Source organism: Argopecten irradians, chromosome 6, assembly GCF_041381155.1.
Source record: "Argopecten irradians isolate NY chromosome 6, Ai_NY, whole genome shotgun sequence".
Classification (NCBI taxonomy): domain Eukaryota; kingdom Metazoa; phylum Mollusca; class Bivalvia; order Pectinida; family Pectinidae; genus Argopecten; species Argopecten irradians.
In genome coordinates this window covers 3,794,309-3,810,361 of record NC_091139.1, presented here as the reverse complement: position 1 = coordinate 3,810,361, position 16,053 = coordinate 3,794,309, and the positions used below count along the sequence as shown (strand labels likewise).

At 33.3% G+C, this 16,053-nt stretch overlaps 1 protein-coding gene across 1 annotated transcript; it reads right to left on the bottom strand.

Annotated features, from left to right (window-relative positions):
• Positions 1-431: 431 nt before the first annotated feature.
• On the bottom strand, positions 432-14,895 carry LOC138324749 (FAS-associated factor 1-like). The gene is made up of 19 exons (XM_069269866.1): positions 14,749-14,895; positions 14,080-14,148; positions 13,296-13,587; positions 11,123-11,214; positions 10,804-10,907; positions 9,976-10,090; positions 8,865-8,954; positions 8,453-8,512; positions 8,291-8,323; positions 7,735-7,852; positions 6,571-6,634; positions 6,325-6,406; positions 5,725-5,879; positions 5,123-5,259; positions 4,586-4,674; positions 4,154-4,234; positions 2,767-2,856; positions 1,819-2,034; positions 432-1,351 (listed from the first exon to the last, which is right to left on the bottom strand). Exons 1-19 carry the CDS (start codon positions 14,788-14,790, stop codon positions 1,268-1,270), a joined length of 2,013 nt encoding a protein of 670 aa, XP_069125967.1. The 5' UTR covers positions 14,791-14,895; the 3' UTR covers positions 432-1,267.
• Positions 14,896-16,053: the final 1,158 nt, after the last annotated feature.

Below are 16,053 nucleotides of genomic sequence, written 5' to 3'. Positions count from 1 at the left end.
ATATGTATGTATATTATAGCATCTAGTATACATATATGAATATTGTTGGTTTAAAATTTGTGTCAGGTCCCTGTGATCTATTCAGGCATTAAACTTCATAGTGCAAAAACATGGAATTAATTTCTAGTACTGTAATAACATTCTTGTGTTTTGAATAGGGAGGTTGATAAAGAAGACAGAGAGAGAAAAAGAGAGAGAGGAGAAAGAGAGAGGGAGCACAGGGACCTGGCACAAATTTCAAACAAACAGTATATGTGTAATAAATACTGTAGGTTAGAAATTTGTGCCAGGTCCCTGTGAGAGAGAGTAGATAAAATGTAGATGGAAAAAAATTAAACGACAATGGCCTGAGAAAGATAAGACAAAAAACCATTGTATACATCACCAGAGTGAGCATACTTTAATCTAATTATAAAATACCAGATGTTCGATTGAATTCTGACGAGTTTAATAGTTCATATACTGACCAATCAGAAACACAAATAGTTTTACTCCATTTTGTACACCTTACAATTAAAACGAGACAATTTCTGTTTTAATGGGATCTTTTGTCATAAATAAAATAATCTTAATTTATAAACAGATAAATTAAAAATGTTTCTCTTCTTCTTTCCCTGATGTACAGAATTTCTGATTTCACATGGATAGATACACCATGATATATTTCATTTTGATGGATTTATTCTAATCTGAGAAAACAGTAGAGATATATTTGACTTTCATAATTATTATGAAGATAATGACAGGAAATATTCACAGAATGTCACTGAAGTCCAGATGGATTTGGTATAGCAGTTCAGCAGTCAGGATTTCTCAACTTTTATGAAATGCAAGATTTAGATGACTATTTTTTAACCCTCCTGATTTCCATTCAGTGCACACTTTCATATTTAGTAAAGATCATAATTATGAATGTTGGATTCGATTTGTCCAGCTAGTTAATGTTCTCCTTGGAACCAACTTGTCCAGTTAATTGGAAGTTGTATTTTCTTCTCCCAGAAATGAGACAATCATTATAGGTATGTATTGGGTATCAAACAGTGATCAGGGTTTCCCTATCAAGATCTGTTATATCACAAAACTTCCTCAGCCAGCACTTATTGGGTTTTACACCAGGTATTCTGTTTTTGAGATGACCCCCTGACAGAAACCATCAGGGCATCCATTGCAATAACGTAAGGGATCATGGGGCTCAGTTTTTTATATCACATAATAAAAGTTGTATTCTAGTTTGATTCTGAATTTAAAGCTTATAACTAGTCCAGTCTCAGTGTCTTTCCTCTAAAATCAGTGTTTCTTGAGGAAACATTTTCAATTCTTCTAAAGTTTTTTCTTCGTCTAGCTGTGATACCTGTAAAATAAACAAGATTTCTATCAATAAAATGTCATAGGCAGTTACTATAGCAACACAATCAAACTTTCTTATCTATATATGAGAAAATAAAATCATAATGAAAACCGAGAAATAAGCCAAGGCATTTTATTGTACTATGTATTTTTACATATGTTTTATGTAAGCGGTCTTTAACATCTTTATGATAAAGTGTACCACCAAATGTTATCGTCATAGAAATTTATTATTATTTTTATACTTTTTGCGACTTCAGTCAAAAGAGTTCTCCAAGGGTGGTCACTCTCTAACGACAAAAAAAAAAGAAAAAAAGACCATGCTTCAGCAAACACTCTAAACATTAAAAGTAATCATAAGATTGGAACTCTCATTGCCCAACTGCATAACTTGGGCAGTGGTTCAATATCAAATCACCTAAATGGCATAAAAATAAGGAAATTTATGAGCAGACTGCAGAGAAAACTTACATCTCTACGAGGAAATGTGGTGAGGATCTTGTACTCCTCAATGTGAAAGCCCTGTGATGTGATGTAATATATAAGGTACTTGAGTTTATCTGTAGCGTAGAATCTCCGTTGTATGTTTTCCCCGTTTGGGGTCCTGATTCGTATCCGACTTACAGCCTCTTTACATGACTCTGGAGGTTCGTCACGGATGTGCATGAGTGCTGACTCCTGTATTGCCTGTAATGATAAAAGAACCTGTATAGAGATATCAGGGATTGGTTTGATTAGATTAACATCCTATTAAAGTAAGGGTCATCTGAGAATGCGCGAGGTTTATGGGTGGAGGAGAGCCAGAGAGCCTGGTAACTGTCCCACATGAAATTTGAACTTGTGACCCAGAAGTTGGAAGGCTTGTGGTAATTATCTCAGGACATTTTAACCACTCGGCCACCACAGCCCAAAATTTCAATTAAAGTTGAATTTCAGTCACAGAAACAGCATGTAGGACAACACAGTATTTTTCGTTTACATAAGTTTATCAGCATTATACACTTATATGCACCACTTCTTTTTGCATGTCGTTTTTGTAAAATAATTGAATTCAATATTTTACTTTAATCATAAGTCAATCTTAAATAAAAAGATTGACACGTCTCCAGAGGAAAGTATTTTTTTAATACTGTGAAACTTGCCTTAGTATCCACCTCTGTATAAAGACCAACCTTTTTTAAGACCACTTTTTTTAGGATATATTTTTTGTGTATACGGACCACCTGGCTAAAGAGACAAATTTTCCCTTGACCTTTGGGTGGTCTTTATAGATAGACAGGTTTAATTGCTTTGCTACATATAAATGAACAATACAATGCCATACAAGTACAATGTACATCTTGTTCCTGAATATTTAGAGTAGCAAACTCAGATATAAACCTGTTTTTATTTTAGACATAATCTGTGAATCTCTCCTACCTGTTTCCTATCTTCTTCTTCCTTTTTTAATCGTTCTTCCTCCATCTGTCGTATCTGTTCCATCTCAACCTCATGTCGTTTTGCTTCAGCCTTTAATAAAACATGAATTTTTATATAGAAATACAATGACATTCAAAATTTCATAACTTTGATACTTTTTTTATAATCTAAATTAGTGTACATTTTCTGTGAAAAATCTATAAAATATATAGATTTCACGCATAAGTCATCTTGACCTACATTAATTGTCGAGACTAAGTAAGGTTTCCAAAATGATAAACTTGTAAAAGAAGAGACATTTTTACTGAATCAATTAGATGTTTTCTTCCCCTGGAGGACGATTGTTTGAAAAATAAATTTTTCATAGTAAATACAGGATGTCATTGTGACAGAACACTTTTCAGCACTATAGGTTACCGGTAAACTGCAAAATATTTTACAATATAAGAAATACACACATTCCACTATCATTATCATAAAAACTTCTACACTTTCTGCTATCAGCAAATCCAATCAACATAATGTTAATGTGCACTTATGTAGCTATAGAGGTTATATTATATCAGGATACAGTTCAACTGCATAAAATCTTACCTGTAACAGATGCATGTATCTGATTAATTTTATCATATTTGTATGCCATGTATACCAAACTGTACTAATGTCCTAAACTCCAATTCTACTGTGACCAGAAAGTCAAACATATACTTTTGTATGTTCAACATTGAAACAATCATCGGGGATAATATTTTCACAATTTTTAGAAATATTCAAATGGTCACTTAATTTTCATTCATGAAAATAATAAGATATTATTAATAAATCAAACGTAATTTTTAGTCAAGTGACATTTGGATTCTTTGAGATATCTCTTATTTTGAATTTTACAATGTAATAGCATAAACTGTAACTAAACTAACTTGCAAAACTTTAGTGAATTTTACATTTAAGATAGACAAATTATTTGAGAGCATGCAAATGCTTTTGAACATTATACTAAAACTTTAGAACAATGATTATCATCAAGCTTTCATTATTGAGGAAAATTGTTCTGTGTTTTCTGATTTTACTATTTCAATAAAATTATCAAAAGACGACTTTAATGAAAAAAGGCATGATTATAAACTGTATGATAATATATTACCATCATCTACTTTTTTTATGTTGAATGTGGATTTTCTTATAATTTACCTGCAAGTAGAAATTTAATTTACCTCATGTATATCTATTTGGCATATTTTGTAGCAAAAGAACAGAAATTTAATGCACTCCCAGTTGTAATAAATGTCCCTTGTCAGTAATCATTGATCCGTGAACTTGCCTTTCAATAATTAACATGGCTATGTTGGTAGTCAGTGATCCATGGTCTCGCTTATTAATAATTTACCTTAGCTCTGTCAGTAGCCAGTGATTCTTGGAACGCTAATTCTTGTTCTTGTCGTATGTTTTCTCGTGCTTCTCGTTCCTCCTGCAAATGGACAAATGATTAAATGAAGGATTAAAAGCTTATAATAATTATTACAAAAAATTTACACTTTTGGGAAAAAACGAAACATTACTTTTTGTCATCTCATTTCACCCTATAACATCTTCGAAAATATTGGTTGCCATGGGAACAAAATGAAGGCCTCCGATTGGCTGAAATTTGGTATACATATATGGGTTATGAGATATGCTGAATATTATGGTATTAATTGAAAAAAAATTGGTTGCCAAGGTAACAAAACCAATCAGGTCTTTATTCAAATACCTTCCTTCCATTTATGAAGCCAATGAAAGGTGTTTATAAGTTTAAAGAAGACAATGTTATTGGTCTTACCTCTTCCTTGATGTCTGCCTGTTGCTGTAGATGAAAGTTTTCTGCGTTCTGCATCAGCCTCATCATCAACTCGTCCAGTGTGACTGTACCTGTTAACATAGACCAAACATCATTACCAAATTTTACATGGAAGGCAGATATGTTCATTTTTCACAAGATAATAGTAATTTTTCAACAGAACAAAAGTTATTTTTTTTTCCACATTTTACAAAGAAATGTGTAACGAAATCTATGTCCAACATTTTCTTTACAAATGAAACACCATGAAGAACTGCTGTCAATTCTGAGTTTTCTAATATTGCACCTTGTCAGAATGAAGTTGATGTACAATTCCAGAAATTTTTTTTATTTCATAACCATCCTGGTATTGCAAAGCTGTATACATTCTCATTTCCTGATAGGAAGTAGAATTAAAAAAAAAATATATATAAAAAAAATGAAGCTTTTTTTCAACAACACAGAATTAATTTGGATAATTTAATAGTTAAATTCTGTGTCCCCAACGTCCCTGTACTAAAACAGAACCCTGTTACATACCTGGGATCATATCTAACACTTCGTTGCTGGCTCTCGACCTGGACACAATCATCAACAGGGGTAACTGGTCAGGCTTCTGGCCTCGTATCTGAGCCGCTACTATACTACCAAATTCTTTTTTGGCTATTGATATAAACCTTCAAGACAGAATGATTGACACTGATAATTAAATAAATAAAGAACAATAATATATACATAGTACATATTAATCCATGATTTCATGGGTTGTTTAAGTTTAACATTCTATTGACTGATTAGCTCATGGAATAATCGCTTCTCATATGTATTGTGTTTTGTGTCTCCATGCAATAGTGGAACTCTCACCCATTTTTCATCTGTAGATACAATAACACATAAGAGCAATTACCTTTAAACTAAAATTGAATAAAGAGTTTATGTTCTTAATAAATATGGTTATATGAATAACCATTTATAATGCTATCTCGTTTAGGCATGCTGCCAAAGACGCTGCACAGCACATGTACACTCCATACTGTCAAATTCAACTGAAAATAGGTAAAGTATTTTATGATAGAGAAACACAAATTAATGGAAAGTACCAATCACTGGTTATAGTCAGAATGGCTACAATTAACACTTACCTAGCACTATTTGTTTCGTGTGTCACATCCCACGCCCACGTGATAAAATTTCCACATAGATAATTGACTATTGTTTCCATACACAGGATTTGGGAACAGAACACATTGGATAAAATACTGTTGTCATGGTGTAGATACACTGCTAGTAGTTTTCTCTGGAATCAAACAATATGGCTGTCAGCTTAATGTTATAAGTTATCACAGAGCACCTGTTATTCCGACTTTACAGTTACCTCCCTTGCGGGTAGGTATTCATTATGGCGTCATTATTTTGTGAACGAAACTTATGTTTTCAATGAAAAGTATGAAGCTACGCTTGCAAACACATGACATCACAATCAATACCTACCCTCAAGGGCAGATAACTCTGTAATATGCAAACACAGAATACTCTGTAAATAGACTTAATAGAAACCTCTGACAGATCTACAATGTTACATGAAATCAACTCAAAATTTGGTACATAACTTTAAAATTATCATTACATCTATAATAGCGCAATTAAACATTACACTATTAAAATAACCTATATATTTGCAATTTTGAACAAAAAGTAAAATCATTCGGACTGTTTTTTCATTGTGACCGAGTGCTACTTACATCTTTTGCCCTACATAATAAAGACTCCTTTATTGCGTTTTCTAATGAGCCAACAAAAAATACAGGGTGTGTCTCGCCATATCTGCAAAAACAAATAATAAGGCTTAATTTTAACACATGATATTATGTATATTAGTGAGTTTCAGTATTGTATTTATCAATATCAGAGATTCAGTAGTTTTACTAAATTTACAATAATACCATGATTAAACCCAGTAAGCGTCACATGGCGATGTAGAAACTGACCTCTCTCTGAACTCGCGTGTAAAGTGTTCTAAGGCCTCTGTCTGATCACCGACAGTCTCTGGCACTGAAATAAATATTAACAATGGACAAGTCAAATCAGGAATACTATCGGTATGTATCAATCAAATACAGCATACACATACCGATGAATTTATCTGAAGCAGAAGTAGCAGCAATGACATACAAGAAGTTTGATCTATAGAAATGTAATAAGGACACAAAAGATCTTTTCAATGTGGTTAATTGAATTTTACATCACCTGTTCACTGAGGCACACGACTTAGTTAAGGTACGTAAGAAGTTAAAATTTAAGCATAAATTTCAGAAAACTATAAACCAAGTTTCTTTTGTGGCTACTCGATTTCTTGATTTTCATTTTAAAACAAGTTTGCAAAGATAATCTTTCATGTATACTGTATAAAGTGAATACAAAACCTTCAAATATAGGCAAGCTAGATATAAGTCAATGAAAATAACCTTTACAAAATTACTCTGATTGCGTAAATCATCAAAGTAAATCCCACGTGAAAGAAAGATGGTTAACAGTATATGTTTGTTATCATCTATTGACTTACTGAGCGGCGTCTGTTTCCGACTGTTTTGTGATTCCTCGTGTTCAAATATGTCTTCCTCTACAGCATACGAGTCGTTATTTTCTTCCTCATCGTCACTAATATCTATTTCTGATGTTTCCTGGCAACAGACATTTAAAGTTAAGAATGACATCTAACACAGTAAAATCAGGGAATTATTTTTGAATAAAATGTTTATACTTCCTACTCTTGACCACATAATTTCACTCCATTTTCAAACTCCGATTTAGAATTTTTAAATTCTCTTGGATACTTTAGTTAACAAGCAAAAATGGAAAGGATATTACCAAGACTTTTGAGCATATACATAGACGAACACATTTCCTGATCTTTGTATCAGTTTACACTGACATGTGCACAAAGATATTTCTTCTTATTTATGTGTTTGCGAAGATAATCTTTCATGTATACTATATAAAGTGAATACAAAACCTTCAAATATAGGAAAGCTAGATATAAGTCAAGAAAATAACCTTTACAAAATTACTCTGATTGCGTAAATCATCAAAGTAAATCCCACGTGAAAGAAAGATGGTTAACAGTATATGTTTGTTATCATCTATTGACTTACTGAGCGGCGTCTGTTTCCGACTGTTTTGTGATTCCTCGTGTTCAAATATGTCTTCCTCTACAGCATACGAGTCGTTATTTTCTTCCTCATCGTCACTAATATCTATTTCTGATGTTTCCTGGCAACAGACATTTAAAGTTAAGAATGACATCTAACACAGTAAAATCAGGGAATTATTTTTGAATAAAAGGTTTATACTTCCTACTCTTGACCACATAATTTCACTCCATTTTCAAAACTCCGATTTAGAATTTTTAAATACTCTTGGATACTTTAGTTAACAAGCAAAAATGGAAAGGATATTACCAAGACTTTTGAGCATATACATATACATAGACGAACACATTTCCTGATCTTTGTATCAGTTTACACTGACATGTGCACATTATAAATACTCGGTCTTGTTTGATTTTGGCTTGAGTAATATTAGGTGCTGTATATTGATTTTCTATAATATTAGCTTTGGTGAGATTTTAGGTCCTTGAGATAAAAGATACTTACGTGTGAGTATATGAGGTTTCTAAATATTAGATACTTGAGATAAAAAGATACTTACGTGTGCTGTATATTGAGGTTTTCCTATAATATTAGCTTTGGTGAGATTTTAGGTTGTTGAGATAAAAAGATACTTACATGTGCTGTATATTGAGGTATAATATTCGAGATTTTAGGTCCTTGAGATAAAAAGATACTTACGTGTGCTGTATAATATAATATTCGCTTTGGTGAGTTCCAGGTCATGTACCGGTAGTTGTAGGCCGCACGCTGCTAATGTGATCTGAACGACAGAAATTATAGTTTAATACAAACCTTACGTTATCTACATATAAAATACTGTATAAATCATGATAATGTCATCTGTTATTGACATTAGCTTAACTGCTATATAAAAGACTTACCAGTAATTGTTTTTACCATGAGTATTGTTACAAGAAACAATTTGTATTATGCCCTAAGTATCTCTCCTATGTTTTTTAATCTGTACCTAAACATTGAAGTAAATAACATCATATTTCTTTGAGACTCTATTTGTAAAGTTTCAATAATCTTAAAGTAGGTATCAATACAAATATAAGCCACTAACTGAAGTGTGAATCATAAGCCATAATTATTTGAACATGAGAACTTACTGCATCATCCTTTTTCGCGGCCTCAGGCCATCCCACCCACACCTGGTGTCTGGCGGGAACGTTTGTCAGATGGTATATGTCGCCTTTTACCTACAAAAACCAGCAATTACTAACTTACTGACCACAAACATATATAAATTTGTTCTCAAAGTATTCAGTAAACTTAAACCGTCAGAAAGGCTCCGCACCTGCTACATCAGAAAGCCCATCCCCTACTATGTTGCCACTTCGCTGTTTACCAACTTTCAAATAAAATCAGATGATTTTACATTTCGACCTCTTTAGGGGCCTCTGCAGCCATTTTGGATTTAAGCATATCTTCAAACCTATGACTAGTGTAGTCAGTATCTTCAAAAACACTTGAATACCGAAATCAGACAATTCTTAAAGTTTGGCCCTATAAGAGGACAACAGAGCCATTTTGGATTTCAAGATCTCTTCAAAACTATGACCATTGTATTCAGTATCATGAATTATTTTTGGTTTAATTAGTTTTATGTCCTATTAACAGCCAGGGTCATTTAAGGACGTGCCAGGTTTGTTAGTGGAGGAAAGCCTGAGTGCTCGGAGAAAAACCACTGTCCAGCGGTCAGTACCTGGCAACTGCCCCACATGGGATTCGAACTTGCGACCCAGAGGTGGAGGGCATATGGTAATATGTTGGTACATCTTAACCAATCAGCCACCGCGGCCCCATATCATGTATTATCAAAAACCCTATGCATACCAATTTTCATTGAAATGGGACAATTTTCAAATCCTCATCCCTCTAGGAACCACGAAGGCCATATTGGATTTTCAGACCGCTCTAAAATCATGGCCATGATATTCTTTGTTTCCAAAACCTGTGTCCCAATTTTCATAGAAATACATGATTTTAAAATTTCAACAATTCTAGAGGTCATGGCGGCCATTAGATTTCTGCAGAAAAATTTAAACCCCTATTGCACATCAACATGTTATTGGCTTTTACCTGTGCTGTTTAAAGACAATCAGTCTAGGCATTTTCGAGGAAATCTCTGGAAACCAATTACAGACAGACAGACAGACAGGCAGACAGGCAGACAGAATACCAGCCCCCATTCCCTTACTCCCTGTATTGATTACTCACCTCTCCCACCGTTTTGCTGCCTTGAACTTTTAAGTTGTATTCCTGCGCTCTACTGTTTTCCCGAAAGGTAATATGTAGTGTGTAATCTCGCATGAAATTTTCAAATTCTTTTGAACTGAAATGATAAATATGATTACATTATTCATGTGATATTTTATATCATAAATACAAATACATGTATAACAGTTCCTAGTTGGGTTTTTTTCCTAGAGCAACCCTGTAGTAAATTATTACTGAAAACATGCGATTTCATAATTATGCTAACCTGATCAAAATATTACTGTAATTCTGCTATCAAAATTTGGTACTGTAAAGCGTGTGTGATTTATTTTCGCGAATATTTCAATCCAAGTAAATTTGCAAAAGTTTCTCTCTCCGTATTGACATCCACATCATTGATACTCATAGGATTTCCTGTCAATTGTTTAAATCCGTGAATGTTAAAGATGCTCCACCGCTGACAGACCATAAATGATATTCATCATTTGAACAATAATTGTTGTTTAATAGTGTATACATATGTCTAATTAACACTAAAAATAATACAAAATAATTCATTTTGCTTTTGGTGCATGCGCAATCAGTACTTCATTCCATATAGGACATAGTGCAACAGATTTTTTTCGAGATGCAATTAAGTATTTTTAATATTTTTACCTAGAAGTAAAATCAGAAGCTCGAACTTTTCAATGGTGGTAAATGTGTAAAGCAAGTAACTTTTGTAACTGAAGAAAAATACTAGTTTGTCTACTCCTGTTTTGAAAGAGAAAAATATTTAGGTTTTATGGTATACTGTTCAACATAAAATGAAGCTATGTTAACCCCGACCTGTCAGAATCTGGTGTTACACGGGACGTCAACGGTCTGTTTAGATCAGGTGTCAACAGGTACAATGTATTCTCCCGTGGCAGTTGGAGGTCTCGTAGTATTTTCTACAACAAAACAAAAATCTTGATATAGTTGTCTTTTGGGAAAGAAAAGACGAAACAAAACATGAAAACAATTTTATAAAACAAGGTGTGGAAAGCTCACCTGTTAATTTATCACATTCAACTTTAATGCTGTATATCAAAGTATAAAATATATATTCATACAAACCTTGAAATCTTACACTAAAATGTATCTAGTAACAATATTTACTACTGACCTTATCATCGACCCTTTTAGACGCCCAGCCCCGTAAGTCCTGTTTTTGTACTGGGATACCAAGTTCTGAGAATAGCACCTCTTTGATCTTCCCTGTAACAAAATTGTCAAATAAAATAATGAACTAAGACAAATGTTCTCTTTCAAATATGAATCTATTATCAATATGAACCTGGTGATCGCTCTAGAATCAGCGATACAATATAACTAAAAGTACTATTGTGTATTTGTGATGACAAAAGAAATTAATGAAGCATATCGGTCAATGTTTTATAATATTTTGTGTCTATTTCTGCAGGTTAACCATCTATTTTTGTGAGACACACACCGTGACTTTGAATTCAAATTAAAAAGTTTTGTTAATAAGTTATAAAACATAATGAATGTATGATTATCAGTGTTGGAGCCGTTAATCGTGATTGTGAATCTATGTATTGACAAACATGTTGGAAAATTTAAATGATTTATAGTAATAAAAGCAAAACAAACTTGTTCAGAATACATATGTTTCGAAATGTTGTATGCATTGTACCTCAACAGACGGCATTTTTTATTAATCATTTTAGTTCATAGATCTGGAACAAAATGAATACTATTATTGATATTCATAGTTCAGAGTATTAAATTGTTCTTATTAGTCTATCTGATTTTTCCGGACAATAAGTCGCACCTGTGTACAAGCCGCAGAGGCCTTTTTTACGATTTTTTCAGGTTTTGTACACACATAAGACGCACCGTTACATAAGCCGCAACCAAAAGTTAGGCCCATGCACCCACGCAACCCTCTGTGTATACGATCGATCTCTAATGAAGCACGGTAATGCTTATCGATCGATTAGAATCACGAAAACTGTCTGTAAACTTGTTCTGTAAATGTATAACAAATAAAACTCACAATGATGTAAATATCTTTAGCAAAATTGATTTGGTCATGTTTCTGTTTGTTGTTTACTCTGCCATTACGTAAGACTTCTTGTGTGTAAACAAACATGGCGGCCGTACGAATTCACGCTTACTCTCTCTCATATTTCAACATGCCGGTTAAAATACTTTCCTCAATATGCATACGATTTTCTTTTATATCTATTTTGATATACTTCGCGTATTAATTATATTGATGTGTATAGGATTACTTTATTATCAAGACTATCATTAACCTTAAATTGACTTCGTTTAGAGTGTTCTCTCTCAACTTGCCATCCCATGATGCAATTCACCGAAGCCTTATTTTTGTAAACTTCCGGATATGATTTCGTGGTGTTTGCCGCTGCAGAGATCGATTAAATGATGTTTTATACGACTGTTTGGTGCTTTTTAACATCGCTATAATGTTCTATATTACATGTAATTCACACTATAAACTTGACTGCCGATTATTTCATTGAAGTCACAGCGACAGGATTCTGAGAAATACACATGTTGACCGTGTGTAACACGTGTGCAAGTTATATTTAGCAGTCATTCAGAAGATTGTTTTTTCCCTGTCTGCGGACATTTCTTTCACTCAAATAATATTTAAATAATATATTTAACTTATTGTTTGATATTTGATGGTTTTTTGACGTTTTAGTTATTATTTTCTTGGTAACGATCCTGCAGCAAATTGATAGCGAAATCAGTCAGCCATTGTGTTGTGACTGTAAACAACCACGCTTCAGTCGGCCGATTTTCCATGAATTAAACAATTTTACGATTGAACATGTATCTGGTACGTTATTATTTTTATCTTTATTATATTTTCATCACATATTATATCGTTTAAAACACTTTTACAGTGATATTTTCGATGTATAACTTTACTAAACCGCTATTGTGTTGCGCTAGTAAACAAACACGTTTCAGTCGGCGGATTTTCCTTGAATTAAACAATTTTACGAATGAATATGCATCTGATATGTAATCATTTTCATCGTTAATATATTTTCATTGCATATTTTATCTTTTAAACACTTTTACAGTGATTTGTTCGATGTATAACTTTACAAAACTGGCGAGTAAAACTTACGATTTTCACATGTGAATCACGACGTAATAATGCCAAAACATCGTCAGATTTTGGTTTTCGTCCACAGATAAGTCGCACTGGTGTATATGCCGCACTCCCGATTTTCAGGGAAAAAAGTAGCGGCTTATACTCCGGAAAATACGGTATCTGATCTTGTGTTAAAACTTACCAACAGTCTCAGTGTCGAACACATTTACTGTGACATTTTGTCCGCGGTACTCCACAGTGAAGTTGAGGAGTCGTCCCGAACTGTAGCTGGAGCTAGGCCCTGGGAAGGGACCTGAGGCTGATCCAGGGTCCATTAGGGGAGAATATGTGTTATGACTGGGCTGGAACTCCGATGGGAAATCTGGGGATACAGCAGACTGGCCTGTGTGGTTAGGGAACGAGTAGGGAGGAGGTTCTCCTCCCGCGGGCGACATCTCACAGTCTGTCTGTGGCATCACACTCTGTATAGCTTTCTGTCACACACAAATAATGAAAAGAAAAGCAGGTTATAGCTTTATATATCACACTTTTCTAGAATATGTCTCAAAAACACAAGTGACAAAGATATTTTTTCTCATTGCAGCTTTAAACAACATATAACACAAGTACAGATATTTGTCTAACTTTATAGTAAAATATGACTCAATTAATACAGTCATAAATAAATACAAAGGAAAACACAAATTAAGTGATGACATCAGAATTAGCAGTTATATATATAATGATGACTCACTCTATAATTGCTATCCAGGTATAATACATTAATGTATCTCCAAATATAGCCATATATATATTCTGTCATGATCAATCCTCTGTTAACCTTAATGTAAAAAAAATATAATTATTTAATAGAAATAACATTTTTATTTCCTTGGTTCCCTTTTTGGTGAAAAGCTGATTTTGGGATTAGACATTTCTCCCTTCAGATAGAGGTTAATAAGACCAATTGATGTGAGTAATCTTACCACCAGTTCCCAACCATTCTGCTCCAAGATAGCTATACATGTCTCCAGGTCATCGATTTGTGTACAGGCCTGTAAATACAGAAGTATTATAGACAACTAAAATTGATCTAACTATAAAAGGATGGCATGATACTAAAAATAAATTAGGGGAAATTTTGAAGATATTTGATTTCCATTGACATTATTTAAACGTTTTTTCACAAAAACGTAGGTCATCATCAGCCATCAAATGTGTTGTTAAGGTCCATACGATATGGAAACTGCACAATATTCATGTAATACCAGACCTGATAACTCAGTCTTCATTTCTATCATAATCAGCTATTTCGTTCAGCAAAATGAAATTGATACTGGCACATAAAGTGTCTTTGTCGACTAAACGAAACATCAGCTTTTAGCGAAAGATAAAAAAGTATTTCACTTTAATATCTCCAACAATTACTGTTCGAACATACTCGACCCAATTCCTTGCGTAATGTCTAAATATCGAATACCATGACATGCGATTTGACATTTGTAAACACGGGGGCCTGGTGGAGAAATCACGTTTGTAGATGTAAATGAAATAAATAAACCAACATGTTACACGAGATTGTTAACGAAACCAGCTTGAATACTTTAAAATAGAAATATTTCCTCTCGATCTCGAGAACTCGCTATATTTTTCACCTGAAAATCCACCAACATCTGATCTCGTTCACCGTCCGCCATTGTTGATTTGTAATTGTGCGCAGGGTTTTATTTACTTCCGGTCTCTGTACGCAGTTTCGTTTTCAAGTTCTGCACGACATTGAACAAAACACTTTTGGAAATCACAAATACTCCTTTTCCGCATCTCAGCAAAACACAAAATCAAAATTCGATTATTTGATGTAAAAGTGATAATTAAATCATTCTGTGCGAGTTATGCCCCTTGACATAAATTTTGTTTGTGAAAAAAAGTATCTGCACGGGCCCATCATCATGATGAGGTTCTATTTATAACAGACATGTTACAGTAACGAAACCACTTGAAAACTAGACTCAACATGTTCTCTCGTAAGGAAGGGGAAGTTATATAGGCCTACATTAGAATACTGGCGTATGTGACTTATAGCATTAACTTTAATTAGGAAATGCTCTATATTTCCACATTAACTTTAATTAGGAAATGCTCTATATTTCCACATTCTTTTATTTTTTTGTAGATCTAGTCAAGGATTTATACGTCCTTGATCTAGTTAATTATGAGTGTGAATAGGCCTATTTATATCTAAATGACATTTTCATGGAGTAATTAATCAAAGCCAATCAATAAATGAATTTTATGACTTAAATTTTCAGAACTTATATTGTACACATGTACATCGGCATCAGTACATTAATTTGTATACGGGTTTGTTTTTACTATGTAGGGCCTAGCACCAAGGTTTGAAGCATAACGATGTTTTTTTTTTTTTTAATTCCATGTAGGTCTACATACATAATACATGTATATTATATGTTTTATCTATATGTATATTTGAAGAGAAAAAGATTTCTCCTCATGTTCAAGTGAAAAGTATTTCTGAGACCAAAAAAGCCAAATAAGATGCTGATCATCTGAAAACTATGTTCCAAGTTTTGCGCTTTCTTCATCCAATATTAATTAAAAGATGCTCCACCGTCGACAGAACATGACTTATACTCATCATTTGAACAATAATTGGTGTTTAATCGTGTATAAATATGTCTAATTAACACAAAAAATGATATAAAGTACTTTATTTTGCTTTTCGTGCATGCGCAATCAATACTTCATTCCATAAATGACATAGTGCCACAGAATTTTTTAGGGATGCAATTAATTATTTCTAAATGTCAGCGGTGGGGCACGTATTATTTATAGATGTTAACCGTTCGGCTACATTTATTATTTCAATAAAAGTCTTGTTAAATTAGAAATACTTAGAAACTCGTACACGAGGCCAATACCCTCCTCCGGTATCCTTCTTT